This window comes from Ambystoma mexicanum, chromosome 7p (assembly GCF_040938575.1).
Source record: "Ambystoma mexicanum isolate Mex_15411 chromosome 7p, UKY_AmexF1_1, whole genome shotgun sequence".
NCBI classification, from domain to species: domain Eukaryota; kingdom Metazoa; phylum Chordata; class Amphibia; order Caudata; family Ambystomatidae; genus Ambystoma; species Ambystoma mexicanum.
The window spans coordinates 659958178-659973949 of record NC_090939.1 but is presented as its reverse complement, the minus strand read 5'-3'; the positions used below and the strand labels follow the sequence as shown (position 1 = coordinate 659973949).

Sequence of the window (15772 nt, the reverse complement as noted above, 5' to 3'; positions counted from 1 at the left end):
GTTTAAAACAAAGAGGGTCTGGGACCCTGTGAAAAAGAAAGAGACAATCCATGAGAATACACTGGCTTGGCAGGAGAATGAACCAAGCCACTTTTGCAAGTCTAGGACCTGCACCCACATGAGAAGCCAAAGTTTAAAAAAAAGAGGGTCTGGGACCCTGTGAAAAAGAAAGACAATCCATGAGAATCCACTGGCTTGGCAGGAGGGTAAACCAAGCCACTTTTGCGAGTCTGGGGCTGGCACTGAAATGAGAGACTGAGAGTGAGAGGGTCAAGAACCCTGACGTTAATAAAAGGAATCCTGTGCTTGGTAGCTGAGCATGCCACGCTGACAGGAAATAAGAACTGGGAAGCTAAGAATCAGTTCTGCCTAGGGTATCTAACAACTTGGGACAAGAAGAAGTCTAGGAGAAAGGAGCACAACCCTAGCTTTGAACATTGTTTTGTAGCACTTTTTACTACCAGAGAAACTGGGAACTTTTCTATTCAAAAAGAACACTTTTTACTTTGGCAAGAGATCGTCAGTGCACAGTTACTTAAGGTTATTAGTGTTGGGGACAGAGGTAGGTTTGAGACACAATATTGACAGACTTTTTAGTTTTGGACTTCATGACAAATTCACTATTTTTCTTTGCGGTATGGAAACCCCTCTTAGATTTATGGACTGGGGGGCATTTGTCCAACCTATTATTAACAAATAAAGGTTTATACCCCAAAACATGCCACCATTGTGTTCAAGCCATACCTTTGCACCTTTACAGTCCCCACAGAAACACCCTGTGGACGGGGCTTCCATACTGCCCTACTGTGACAAGGAAGTATCAAGCATATAGAAGAAATGTAGGGAAGGAGTGCATGGAAAACCATGCGCAACCCAATCATGGCAAAGAGATCATCTTTGCCATTCCATTACATTCATTACATTCATAATCCCACAGTTCACCTCGCTAAATCAACACATTGTTCAAAACACATGATTGTTAACACAGTAACACACTTACACACTTCTCACTATGTGTTTGTGACACAGCTACTAAAACTCACTTGCTATGTAGCTACTTTTGAATGCAATGCTAATATAGGTCTCTAGGAACCCCTTTGAGCATTAAAGCGCTTTGAGCATGATCTCTTTTCCATGATTGGGTTGCGCATGGTTTTCATATCCCCCTCCAGGCACTATATTTTCTTTGCTATTCTAAAACCAATGCTAGTTTTACTACTATGAAGGGATATTCTGAAATGAGATAGTGTCTCACCTGTGACCATTGAGAAATTAATTGTAACGTGTTTTATTTGTTTTGTCAAGTTAGTGGTGCTTCAACACCATTGTAAGCCTAGGAGGGGGGTGGCATGTGAGGAGGGACACACAGCTTGTAGGTGTTGGTTGGTTATATACCGCCCATGGCCATACTAATTCCTATGTCCATTTCTGCCTACTACTACCCCTTCCCACCCAAAACACATCCTCCTGGGATCTCTTTGCGTCATCATTATCAAGCAGTAACATCAAACATTGGCCTGCCAGTATTTCTATGCTGTCTGCTGAGACTTAATGACTTATTTGCAGCTGTAAAAGGAACTATTTCTGTGGTAAAAATGTCTTTACCAAGTGTGCCTTCAGCCCCTTGATCTGTTCCTTGCACCAAAGTCCTGTTAAAAACAAACATTGCTAAAGCCAACATTTTTGGCTGACTTTCTCAGACTGCCTACGTCTGACATGGGGCAGCATGAGCACTGCAAAATAATGTGATGTCATTTGACTGTTATGTAAGGCAGAGCTAGACGTGTTTTCTCAGTACAAGAACATGGTCTGATGTGTGATTGCTCATAAGGAGCTTTAAACCGGCAGTGCCCTTTTTACACCATCATTACATTTTATTGAGTGAATGTATTCTTTACATCCAACCATTTATTACGCGACCATCACTTTGTTTCTGAATAAATAAGCTGTATCCAATGAAATATCAAAATGTCTTATTTTCGCATGCCCTTCATTACATGAACATCTTTGCTAATTGTTAGTCCAAACATTTTGTAGACAATGGGAAAGAAAAGCCACAATATTGATTTTCAAAAGAGAATTATTCATGTGTAGCCAGTGCCGTTACTGTGCAAACTGGGGCATTTGCACAGAGGTAGCTTTCAGAAAGTAAATACGTCCACGCCCTTGATCATTTCATAGTTTAATAAAAATGTGTTTTATGCGTGTTTTGCGCTCCATTCCTTGTTTCGCGTGCACCTTTCTCTTTGACTGCTTTTTGAGTGGCCACATGTCATAACATTGAATTTCCCAGAACATTTCCTGAAATATTTAAAGCAAATCTTTTTTTCTGTTTTCCCTGCTTTAGAGACTGGAGTGGGTGCCTGGAAGGGAAAAGTGGATAGGGGAAAATCACAATATACCAACCTAACCATCGGTTTTCAGGCAGAAACACAGCAAAATGCTTTCATGATGTACGTTGGAGCTCACCAATAACATGAAAGTCCGAGCTCTAATGTTTACCTCTCCCAACGTGGAAGAGAACAGGAATCACAGAGCTCTCGTATGTTCCGTGGCCTTGCATGAAAAGGGTATCCAGTCCTGATTTTCCTTGGAAAGAAAAGACTACAAGTCTCAGAATCCAAATGCATGGCCAAATGCATGGCCACTTGAAACTTAAACTCTGGATTCATAAGTTTAAAAGCTAGCACAATAATTAGAAATAGGACTTAGGGTCTGAATCTCCTAAAGTTGTACATTTTTAGCAATTAGTTGGCGACTACTAAAGATGATCACCCTTAAAGTTACAAAAGCGCAAGAGAGAGGGTGGATCAGCCGGAAGGAATGTGATTTTCTAATCAAGGATAAACCCCAGATTCCGCAATTCTATATCTTGCCAAAAATCCACAAAGCGATGACCAATCCACCGGGTAGACCAATCGTCTCAGGGGTGAATTCCGTTTTGGAGCCATTATCGAAATTTGCAGATACCTTTTTACAACCTTTGGTGAAAAAGATGGCCTCATATATACAGGATACTACTCAGATTATATCAGAGGTAGAAAATTTGGACTTTGATCCACAGACGGAGCTTCTAGTTGGCCTTGATGTAGTGGCCTTGTATACTAGTATCCCCCAACAACTGTCTCTAGAAGTACTCGAAGAAAAACTACTAATAGAACATACTGTGACAACCACTCCAGTATCATTCATCTTATGGTGCGCAGAAATGGCCCTAGTCGAGAGCTACTTCCACTTTAATGGAGAGTTTTTCAAACAGATACAAGGCACCGCCATGGGCGCCACTTTGGTGCCTAGTGTAGCCAATCTCTACATGGAAGGGTTTGAAATCAACATCATCATGAATAACTCAAATCCGTTCATTAGCTACATTCGAAAATGGCGTCGATATATAGACGACATTTTTATGATTTGGACAGGAGGTCTACAGGAACTGGAACGCTTCTATAAATGGATTGACCTACAAAATAGTTTTCTTAAATTTACTCACCAACATAGTACAACATCCTTAGTTTTCCTAGACATTACTATCAGTGTTGAACCTAACATAAAAAAACTGTATGTCAAACCAAATAACAAACCGTCTGACAAAAACTCCTTGTTACACTACTCAAGTTTCCATCCGCGCCATGTACGCGATAATCTACCTTTGGGACAATTCCTAAGACTTAAAAGGAATAGCACTAACAGAATCGATTTCCAAGCTGAAGCAATGAAAATGAAAGATAGACTTGAAGACTGTTAGAGTACAAGACACAACGTACACAACACACTCAGAAAGAAGCTAACAAACGACTTGTTTTTGTCAATACCTATAATCATCTTTCCAATGGAATTAAAAAAATTATTGGAAAAAACTGGCACCTTCTGGAAAATTGCGAACATCCCATTGCAAGACCCATGATTGCGTTCAAGAGAAGTCGTAATGTAAAAGAAATCTTGACAAGAAATGATATTAGTAGGAAACAGACATCGCAAACAACACTGCCGCAACAATGGGGATTTCGAAATCTAACGGGCCATACACCATGCGGCAATTGCCGGTGCTGCCCTTCAACTTTCAAGAGCACAGCAGTAGATATTGGTTTACCAACAGTATGGCAACAAAAAACTTTCAGCAATTGTAGTACCAAGATGGTCATATATGCAGTATGGTGCCCGTGCAAAAAAAAAAATGTACATTGGTAAAACGGATAGAAAAATTAAAATCCGAATAGGGGAACATAAAAGCTGCATCAGAAACAACCCAGAATGCACCTCTAGTTGAACACTGGTGGGAACTAAATCATAAAGTGGAAGAAATTAGCTGGACTGTCTTGTATAAACAAAGATTAAGTATGGACAATAATAAAGATAAAAGAACCCTTTTGAAAAAAGAGCAGCAGCTAATCTTCCTTACCAAAAGTATGATAAACGGCCTGAATGAAAAAATCGATCTGTGGGCCTAATACTGCTAAAACCCAGTAATTTGGAGTCTCCCATTTCTTTGAGAAAGCCTGAAACTTGTGAACAACTTGACAAACTACGAACTCAATTCTGCTTCTAAAGCGAAATGCTTTGTCTGATTAACTGAGCTCTGCTAAAAGAGCAATAGCTAATCTTTTTCATTTATAACATGATGAAAGGGCATGAATGTAAACAATCGACCTGTGAGTCCTAAATTGCGATAACCTAGGAATTTGAAGCACCCTGTTCCGAGAAAGTCAGAAATATGCAAAAAACCTGACAAATTACCACTGCACTTCTCCCTCCTAAGCAAAATATTCTGTTTAAACAGTGGAGCTCCGCCCTTGTGATCCGTAAGCTTTTAAACTATGGGTGAATAGCTACGGCTCTCTCCTTCCAAATGCATAATGGGTATTATGCATTGGACGATTGACGATGACAATCTACATATTTCAAACCACTTCTGCGCATGTGCGTACAGGGTACACTGCCATAAATAACCCGGATACGCTTCTAGTCACTAGAGGTGAACCCGGAAGCATTCACGCATCGAACACGGAAGGAGCGAAGGAAACTGGAACACGGAGCTTGGAGTTTGCCAGATAACGGTAAGAAAAGTGAGCGACCGGACAGATAGAACTATTAAGACACATGCTCCATGTTTGTCTTACGCTGACGCGCTACGACCTAATAACGACATTAGAAATGGGCTCCGATAGATTTACTACTACAGAAGCCTTTCCTAGTAACACAATGTGATGGTGCAGGCTGAGATAGTTTGGATTAATTTTTAGCCCTCGTTAAATCCTAGAAAGAATATACGAGAGCACACAAGTGCAGACACAACACGGATGAACCGATCATGTGATAACTGCGACTTACTCCTTGGAACTTGGCGCTACATTGACTTTTTGGAACGTCTAATGCTCAGATGAATACCAGAGATTAAGTAAGTGATGCTGATTAAATAAGTATACCACAACAGCTATTCCTCTCTAGTTCATAACGGAAGACTACATAATATTCTCTTTTGTAGCTCCAGAAAACTCTTTTATCCACTCTACTCAATAGAGCGTGGAGACTCCGTTTTTCTGCTAACTCCACTACAATAAGAAATTTGAAAAAGATCAGATTCAAAAGTGAGTGACATATTTTGATTTCACTCACACACAAGGTGTAGAAGGGATACTAAAAGGCTTAAAGCTATTGTCCCTCTTTCCTTTCTTTTCTTTCTTCTTTTTCCCATTCTCTATGTCATAGAAATGGGTTGAGGAAATACTCTCGAACCACAATTAACCGTCACGTGCACTCCCATGTCCCTTGAATACCACATAAAGAGTGTTTGTGCTTTTTGATCTTCAACTGCCACTAATTCATGATAACAGATTGCAGAGTTGAGCAGCCATAATAGGTTACTAATCCGCCTATTTCTTTCTTGTTGCTCCCCGCTAGGTGGTGACCTTATTTTCAACTATATAGAAGATATGGGGAATAATACCCCTACAAAGCGAAGAGACCATTTAAATCTCATTCGAAAATACTGATATAAGATCGTTCGAAACAATCAATATTACTGTTTTAGATTGTACTACTGACAGAAACGTTTTTGCCAAACTGGTTGATCTTTCTTTATTAGCCCCTGAAGAATTCCCTAACAACCACTATAGTCATAACTAAAATGGGAAGAAACATGTCGGGCATTATTTGCGTGTTGAATGAAAATGTGGTAAATGCTGGTATATGAGAATGTATGGAATGAGTCCAAATGAGGTGTGTGAAACAAAGTCTGAATGAATGTGAGAAACAACACAACTTATCACCTTGCTAAGCCCAAAACAACTTTAGAATTTGTTTCTATGAGCTTTCCATGCATCTGTTTCTGTCAATGAATTGTTTGTTTTAAATGTTTAGTGAAGGACTATTTACTAATTTAGTGCCTACACCGATGATGTTCTTAAAATTTGAGCATAATTGATAAAATAAAACTATATATATTTTTTCTACTAACTGGGCACTATATTAATAAAATAGTGGACGCTAAAGTGGCTATAGGATTCAAACCGAGTGTAAAGCTAGTGAGTCAATGACCAGCAGAAAGCACTTTCTAGCACCAGCTCTATTGTCAAAAATTTGGAAGGGAGAACCCCTTTATGTAAAGGGTATGCTGGTGACACATACCCCTTTATCTCTCTTTTTTTGTTTAAAAAAAAGGCGCTTTCAGTGCTGCCTATAACCTACAACTACTAACATGGGAAGGGAAGCCAGGAGAGAGATGGCATTAAGGGGACACACACATGCTGTGTAGGTATTGTATGGATTCATTTCCACCCATTGACCACCCATGGTTTTGCTAGTCCTTTTGACTATTCTCAACCACTACCTGCCCCTCCCCTCTAAAGGGGAAAACTATGCGTTTTCTAAACAGTCTACTTTTAGATAATGGAGTATTTGCAACTATAAACAAGGTCCTGATGTAATAAAAAGATATTTTTTACTGTATTGCTTTTGGCTAATTAAAGCCTTTTGCATACAGATTTCAAACAGACTCTACAAAAGAACACATAATAAATCAAATGGTTAACTAATCAAGTGAAAAATCTCCTTCAGTCACTTGATTTATGACCAATATGTGTGTGTTTGCATCTGTTTGTTGCAATTAATTCCTATTAATAATAAACATTAGAAAGCCAACAGTGTTGGCTGATGTATAGGCATTATATAGGCAATGTCATAATTTAATGAGGTGCTAACATCATTTGCCAGCGGTTGGCATCTTATGGCTAGATAGTACCATTGTAGCAGAGTCTGTAAAATGCGTTTCTCATGCCTATATAAAAGCCAAAACAGTTGTCTTTGCCAATGCTTGTGTTTTCCAGTTATGATGTCGAACTGCTCTTCCGATGCATTTCCCTTCTATTATGGGTACTATTCAGCTCGCTTTCATCGTTATTCTTCAAAAAGATGCTTGTTTTTTTCTGAATATTGCTTTGCTACTGTGGTACTCTTGCTCTATACTAGAATTATATATTCTCTTTTTTTAAAGAAGAGGGATTTGTTTCCTTCAATATCCTATTTAATTCTCCCTCTTTCGCCAGTGTGCACATTCCCTTTTGTGCTGGTTTCAGGCAGTGCACAAAATGCACACTTCAGTTATTGGTAGTTGACCTTCCTGGGCCTGAGCCAGAGCCACCTACCTTGGAACTATGTACCCAATTGAAACTTGCCATTTTAGTTTTGGCTGAAAGGTGGCCATGCCACCTCTAGCCAGTAAAATGCTGTAGTGTACTCTTGTAAGGATACAGGCATTTTGCTTCATCCTCCCTTGTTTTTGTTTACTTTCATTGCCAAAAGTCCCATAAAATATACAAAGATATTTAATCCGAACAAAGTGCACGCATTTAAAATATTTCAATACAATAGTCATATTTAAATTAAGTGAAAAAGCCAAGTATTCAACCAAAGTCCTTTTCTAACCTTGCTACCCCAGTTGATTCATAAATTGCATATTACAAAATGTATCAGCAGAGATAGCATTCTTGTTGAATATTCTGGCTCTTCCTGGCCCTAACATGGTAGAATCAGCCATGCTCACCCTGATTCGATTAATTCTTAACACATTTCAGGTCATTTTAAAGAGCTCCTAAATTGCATGCAAAGGGACCGTGTCCATTTGCACTTAAGCGCAAAAGGTCCCCTTCTGTGCGCTTTTTGTCATTTCCAAAACAGAGTGCAAATATGAAGAGTAAAACAGCCTTATTTATAAAAAAGAAAATAGTTGGGCACATTTAAACAAAAAATTAATTTCCCTTTCATTTGTCAGTAAATTTGAAAGGAAATGTGTTTTGAGACTGCTATTAAGCATTACGAAACTGTGTCAGTTAAACAACATGATGCAGGCAGACTTTTTCAAAATACATGTGTTTGATTTACCGGTGTCAGAGCTCTCAACAACACCCAGCCATACTTCTAGTTGTGCAATGACACTTTTAAATGCAAGACTGCATGTAACAAAATGCAAAGAACAGGGCAGAACTGGAAGGCACGAGTCTAGTTGTGAACTCTGCATAGTAAATCAAATATAATCAATGTTTTTTTTTTGAGTATTTAATCAAAAAATTGATTTTTACAACATCGTTTCTTTTCTCTTTCTTTTGGCCGAATTTGGACATCAATGTTTTAATTGTGTGCAACATTGTGGGAACTCAAGCAATAAATAAATGTGTCAGGCATACCTTTTTTCCAGTCCCTACATCCAACTAAATTCATTTTAGAATACATTAGACTGTCATGTTGTTGCCAGTTAAAGGAGCTCCAAAACATCTAACACATTTTCATAGCTCCCACTAACCCAACCAAAGCCGCACATTTATTTCTTGCAACAGCCAAAGGTGCATTGCCTGTTATGTTGTAGCATTAACTGGCATATGATTAATGTACTAGAGCACATCATGCCAATACCTTACAAATGTAACTTGTTGGCTTATGATGGGAATCGATGGAGTGAGTGTCTGGGAATATGATGGCAATGCATATACAATGCTCCTCAACCAAAATGATTTGCTTTTTCAATGTTTGTTTCTTCTGGAAGAGCACTGAGGTCTCTCTGAAGCAGCCTCCGTCATATGCGATCGCTGATTTCATCCTGTATATAGGTGGCTTAGATGTTGATAAGAAGATATCTTCACTATAAATGGCCATCCGACAAGTTCTGCTGATCCACAGGCAGGAATTTAAAAAGAGAGAGAGATTTGCAGGTTGAAGAGAGGCTATGGAATCTGACCTGCCGGAGACTTGACGATTCGCAGCAGTGTGAAGGAGCACTGTGTTAGCTCTACCCAACACACCTCAACTTGGTGGAATTTCAGCTAAGTAGAGGCAGAGAAAGGAAGTTTAACCTGAGGCAAAGCTGATAATTAAGTATTGACTTGGAGCCCCAAAAAAGGATGTTGTGTGAGCAAGGTCAGAGCAATCCCCGAGCTGTTGACTCGTCCAGATGAAGAGAAATGCCAGGCAGATTGTCTGTGGTCTGGAGGGCAGAATAGCTAGCCAGCAGATGGTTTTGTCAGCATTGGGGCAGTAGAGATGCCAAAAGGGTTCAAATGCACAATTGTCAGAAAGGAATTCCTGAGACTACCTTAGACACTGGTCCTGTGTCACGTAATGAAGCCGGACAAAACTGATGCATAAGAGGTGTGGGGGGCATCCAGAAAGCTAAAAATGGTCGCTGAGGTGATCAATTAGACAAATGTATTCAACTTAAGGCATTTGTGTGAAAACCAGACGTTTGAGGAGAAGGGAAGTGTGGAGGCATGTTTGATGCATGCTGGTTGATGTAGTCCCATTTGCCAGCTCAAATAGAAAGAGAACTGAAAAATGAAGTTCCGACTTGCAGCCCAAAGAAAGAGCATCGTGTGAACCATATCAGAGTGACTGACTTGCTGAGAGGACAAGGAATGCCAGCGTAGTCCTAAATGTAAGCTCAAGTAGAGAAGTGAAAAGCCAAGTGTTGATATGCAATCTAAAGAGATAATACTGTATGAGCCAGGTTTGAGCTTCCCGTGGGTTGCTGACTCACTGAGAGGAAAAGGGATGCCAGACCAAGATCTGTTTTTGGTGAGTAGGAGCGTGGAACATGCAGTAAGCCGATCTGAACCTGTGCCCAGTAGAGGCACGAGGGTGAAGAGGGGTGAGAAGCAGACCTTGGCAAGAACAAAGAATGAGAAGGAGGATGAGCAACTGGGGAAGGGATGGTTTGGACTCGAGTTATGTGAGTGAAAACCAGAAGTTGAAGGAGGAGGGTTGTGAGGGGGCCTTTTTGGAGCATTCTATAAGTGTGGCGCCAGCTGCCAGCACACATAGAAAGATAAGCTTGATCTCCCTTTCCTGTTTTATGATGTCATATGTATTATATTCCTTTATACCTCCGCAATTTCTGTAATTGTTTTTTAAAATTGTGTATATTCACTTTAACATTTTATAAAGTTGCAACTGTTTTTATGTACTTTATAGTTTTTTATGCCAAATAAAGTATGTATTGATTGAGGAAGAGAATTGAAAATGTAGGGAAAGCATGTATGTTGCATGCTGGTAGATGAGGCCCCAATTGCCAACTGCCAATGAAAAATCGGACTCCAAATTTGGGTGAGGTTAGTCATATATATATTTAGTAACAACAGCTGCTAGGTGTACACAGGAAAACACACAGACAAGACCCTTCAAACAAGTTCCGATCCTTTGTTCCCTCCAACCCAGGTAGTCATCTGATAAAGCTTTTCGAATACATTGCAATGTATGAGCACAGCAAAAGAGTTTTATGAGTTCATTTAGGAGGTTTTTTGACAAGCTCGGGAAGGTCCTAAAACTGTGTCTAAGAAGTGAACTGAACAACCTACATTTCGGAAAACTGTAACAAACTCCACTGTTCGAATTGACCTTCAATGAAGTACTTTTTAAAATCTAGGTCACATCTAATGAGAAACTCCTGATAATTGTATTCACATATCTTCCAGTAGGATTCCAACTGCTTATGTATCTTAATTTTGTATGTGCATGTTGTTTGTAAATCTACCATAGAGCCATAAAGTGATCATAAGGTGGAATGGCTTTTGCTTTGTAAAACTCTGCAATGAACGTACACATTTGATCCTGCAAACTAAAGGCATTCACTTTCTGCAATGCATTGCATTGCCTTCCAGGTGTCTTAGTTCGTTGCTGGTGTCCTAATGGCTGGGTGTGTGTTTCATTGACCTTTTCTCAGCTAACAATCAACCTAAACATATCCTGAATAATTTCTTTTAAAACATGTTTTCAGCCCAGCAAGAATAAAGACGAGTTCAAGAAATTGGCTGCCAATTTCCAGCTCAGATGGAACTTCCTCCTAACATCAGTGAGCAAGGCCATGACACTCTTCCACGCAGACAGTTTTGGTGAGTCAAGGTCCACCACACATATACAATTGATAGTGCAAAATGTATGGGATATAGTCAAAAATTGAAAGTAAATATTTGTGTGCTACTACTTATATACTGTATCTGTAATGGATATCTACTATAGCTGCTCAACATGTATATGTTTTTTCTGGTTATGTAATGGGCTCAAATGGAATGTTGGCTGCCCTGCCTGCTCTCAAGCACATATTATTGCATATTATTTAAAGTTTGTGGGCAATCAGCGAATTATGTTTCTGACACTGGTACTTTTCTAAGCTCTCTGATGATATTTATATGTGCAGTTGTATGCTACTTAGGTGCCATTGTTCAAAATTAGCACCCACTGCAGTGGCATCAACCAGCAGCATGGGCTGTGTTCTTCATTTTAAAGCCTGTGTTCTATCCTTGCCTCCTGAACCGCTCCAATTGCAGCCATTTTCCATCCCAGCCCATTGCTTTGGACGCAATTTCCTTCCTCCCCATCCAACAACCTCTCTTCCCCCTGTATTACCACCCCCTTCCAATCTCACCTCAACCCTGTTCCACCACTCACCTGCCAGCCACCAGCACGGCTCTGCATCCCTGCAACTCACCTCACCATCATGGAATTAGTAAACAAACAGTGTCCCCTACAATGTCTATTACATTGATGAAGCGCTGTGGGGTTTACCCGATATGAATCTTAACTCTTCTAGTAGTGTGTGTGGACAACCTCTACAGGCGGATCGTTTTCAAGCAGTTTAAAATTCTTCTCAGCCTTCAATATACACTATATGTGCAGTTGTATTGACCCTTCACTCGTTTATGTTGAGCACATGTCAGATGGCGGTCCTAGCCACAGAGGTCATTTGTGTACCTTGCGCCTCACAGATACCATTTTAGTCAGAAAAGTGGAGTCCCGTCAGCTGTTATTTCAGGATTGAAGCCTCTCGAAGCAGGTCTGATTTGGACCCACAGATTCCACACATCGTGATTCAAAAGTACCTCAGTAATTCAGTGACCAAGTTCTTGTTTCTGCTTTTCCTGTCCAAAGTTCAAGGTACGCCTGGAGACAACAAGGAGCCCGGCTCCCTTGAAATACAGAGGCCAAACCAGCCACATTCCTAAGGCCTCTGCAACTTCTTCAGGGTGATGCATGGAGGCTTGTTGTCCCAGGTGACTTTCCTTGTCAGGTCAATCAGGACATTAAGCACCATGCCTGGCACAGGAAGGGGCAACATCACAAGAACAAAATTTACTTTTGGGACCTGGAGCATTTTAATAGAATAAATATGCCCCCCATCCCCACAGAAACAGGTTGATAGTGGGCCACTTCTCCACCTCAATCTTCAAATTCTCCATCAGACCATCCATGTTTGCCCTTGATAATCCAGCTTGCAACCACATTTCTGAGATGCATCTATTTCCCTGGGCTCACGGGAAACCACATTAATCTGGAAGGTTCTAAGGATTGATATCGACACTGGGAGTTCCACTGAGTTATCCCAGTTAATGTGATAGACAAGTAGAATTCCAAACTCCTTCATTATCCCCAAGGCGGCTATCAAGGATGATATCAAATTCTTCACAACTAACAAGAGATCATCAACCAAACCTTTTAGTTCCCCTCCTTTAGTCACGCCCTCAATGTTGTCTGTGTTTTGCAGGTTTGCAACCGCAGGTTTCATAGAAATGATGAACAACTGGTAAAAGTAAGCACCCTGCAAAATCCCTCTCTTTAGATCAAAGAGACTAGACATAAGTCAATTTATTGTTACTGATGCAGCTGGAGTCCTGCAGAGTCTTATCATTACATTGTATCTCACTCCTAAGCCCATATGAGTAATGCGAGAAAGTACCCCAACTTGATTCAAATGTCGCATCTGCATCCATTGACCCAGCTGTCACTAACTCGCTTCCAGTTCTGATCTTCAAGATCAATTGCAGTAATTTCTGTGTTTTGTCACTCACGTTCCTTGTTTTGCAAAACCTCATTGGTTCTCATTGATCACATCACCCTCTCAAATCTTTTTGCCAGAATTTTAGACAGAACCTTACAATCTATATTTGTAAACTATCACACATCTAATTCTTATGTTCTCAAATTTCCTGCGCTCAAATATAGAAGAACATTCATGTTAATGCGGCTCAATCAGTTAATTCATTTTATCAACATTAGACCCGCATCAGGGTATACCTGTACTGCACAGAACCTGTTGGTTATGCAAATGCTCTGTCATAGAAACATTACAGCATCTTTTAAGAGAATGTATTAGTTGTGAACATTTACAAAAGAAGTTTTTGGATAGCTTGGAAACAACTCGGAAACTAGTCACATGAAAGAGTTTTGGCTCAGATGTCTAATCTGATTCACCTTGTCATTGTGTCTTGCCATTATCAATCTTTGGTATAAAATTGAAGAGAAGTTGGTAGGAGATATTCATACTGGTATTTTATTAAATATAGTCTAGTGTCTTTTATATAAGTGAGGTCTAAAGCTGATTTCTTGATTTTTAAAGCCGCTTCTATGAAATGTTGTAATCTTATTGAGATTTCTTTTCTTGTTTTTGATGTGTACATAGTTAATTGTATATAATTGTCCAACTTAGAATTAACTTATGATGATTTACGATTATGAAAATTAATCATTTTCTTTTGACTTTTATTGAATGTATTGATTATAGTGTGAAAAGTTTGTTTAAACTGTAACACTATAATTAAATAAAAAATGTAAAAACAATGTATAAACAAATGCGTCTGTATCTTCTGCACACTGCAACTGGGCAGTAGGTTATCTGTGATTCTCCAGCATGGAGTCTGGCATGGATTCACATGCTCATGAATATTCCCCGTCAGGCTGGGAATCCTCGGTAAATGAAAAAACAGTTTCACTTTCACTTAAAAACTGTCAGGCCGATTCATGGAATAATTAGCGCGGCGCCAGTGGGCAAAAACGTGCGAATCGCAGTGGAATAGCGAAAATCGCAGTGCAAGTGCGAAAATCGCACGAAAAGCAGCGCACATCGATTCATGGAAGGCCGTGCGCGAGAAAACCATCGGATGTGCGATAAAAAAAGTGCGCGGCGCACGTTGGCGCACAGGCCATCTAACTGCGTGCGCCAGGTCACAGCGAAAATCGCACAGGCCACAGCGAAAATCGAACATAGCGCGGCGCACGCAACAAAAGTAGGCGGAACATGGGGCGTAACACTCGGAATGGGGAACAACTTGCCAAAACGTGGGCGTCACGGGGGAAGTACAGGGTACAAGTGCGCGGAACGCCCACACGCTCGCCTACAACACGTATTCATGGAATAGAATAGGGCAAAAAAGCGCACGCTCAAACCAGCGCACAGGCACAAACACGACCGCCACAAGAAAGCAGGCAGTAGCGTCTCTGCGCCTGGAAGAAATGTGCGCCAAAAGGTGCGCCAACAAATAGCACCTATATACAGCCATGATGAATGTCCTACACTGTGGCCCTCCAGGACAAATGACGTGCAAAGGGGTACCCACAAACACGGACACCCGCTGACAAAAAATACGTGTGCGTGTATACCGGGGTGCGCGGGAAGATCCACACGCGATTGGCCCAGTGCGAGCAGGGTACGTGTATTCCATGGGTGCGCGGGAAGTTCCACACGCGATTTCGGCAGGGTACGTGTATTTCAGGGGTGCGCGGGAAGTTCCACACGCGATTGGCCCAGTGCGAGCAGGGTACGTGTATTTCAGGGGTGCGCGGGAAGTTCCACACGCGATTACAGCAGGGTATGTGTATTCCAGGGGTGCGCGGGAAGTTCCACACGCGATTTCAGCAGGGTACGTGCACTTCAGGGGTGCGCGGGAAGTTCCACACGCGAATGGGCCAGTGCGAGCACGGTACGTGTATTCCATGGGTGCGCGGGAAATTCCACACGCGATTTCATCAGGGTACGTGTATTTCAGGGGTGCGCGGGAAGTTCCACACGCGATTGTCCCAGTGCGAGCAGGGTACGTGTATTTCAGGGGTGCGCGGGAAGTTCCACACGCGATTGGCCCCGTGCAAGCAGGGTACGTGTATTTCAGGGGTGCGCGGGAAGTTCCACACGCGATTGGCCCCGTGCAAGCAGGGTACGTGTATTTCAGGGGTGCGTGGGAAGTTCCACACGCGAATTCAGCAGGGTACGTGTATTCCAGGGGTGCGCGGGAAGTTCCACACGCGAATTCAGCAGGGTACGTGTATTTCAGGGGTGCGCGGGAAGTTGCACACGCAATTTCAGCAGGGTATGTGTATTTCAGGGGTTCTGGGGAGTACTACACGTGAATTGGGCGTGTGGGTCCTCCCAGGTGTACGCTCCACAACCTCCATGGCCCCTGCAGGCAGCCCACACCACGGGGGACTACTACCCTGCACCCCTGCTCATGTCCCGCAGGCAGCC

At 41.4% G+C, this 15772-nt stretch overlaps 1 protein-coding gene across 2 annotated transcripts in view; it reads left to right on the top strand.

Moving 5' to 3' along the window:
- Positions 1-15772, top strand: part of RFX8 (regulatory factor X8) — a 1087262-nt gene that overhangs the window by 920477 nt on the left and 151013 nt on the right. For both annotated transcript variants that reach the window (XM_069636724.1, XM_069636725.1), the window contains one exon: positions 11258-11372. In XM_069636724.1, the coding sequence (XP_069492825.1) occupies positions 11258-11372 (115 nt within the window). The remainder of the gene's footprint in view (positions 1-11257; positions 11373-15772) is intronic.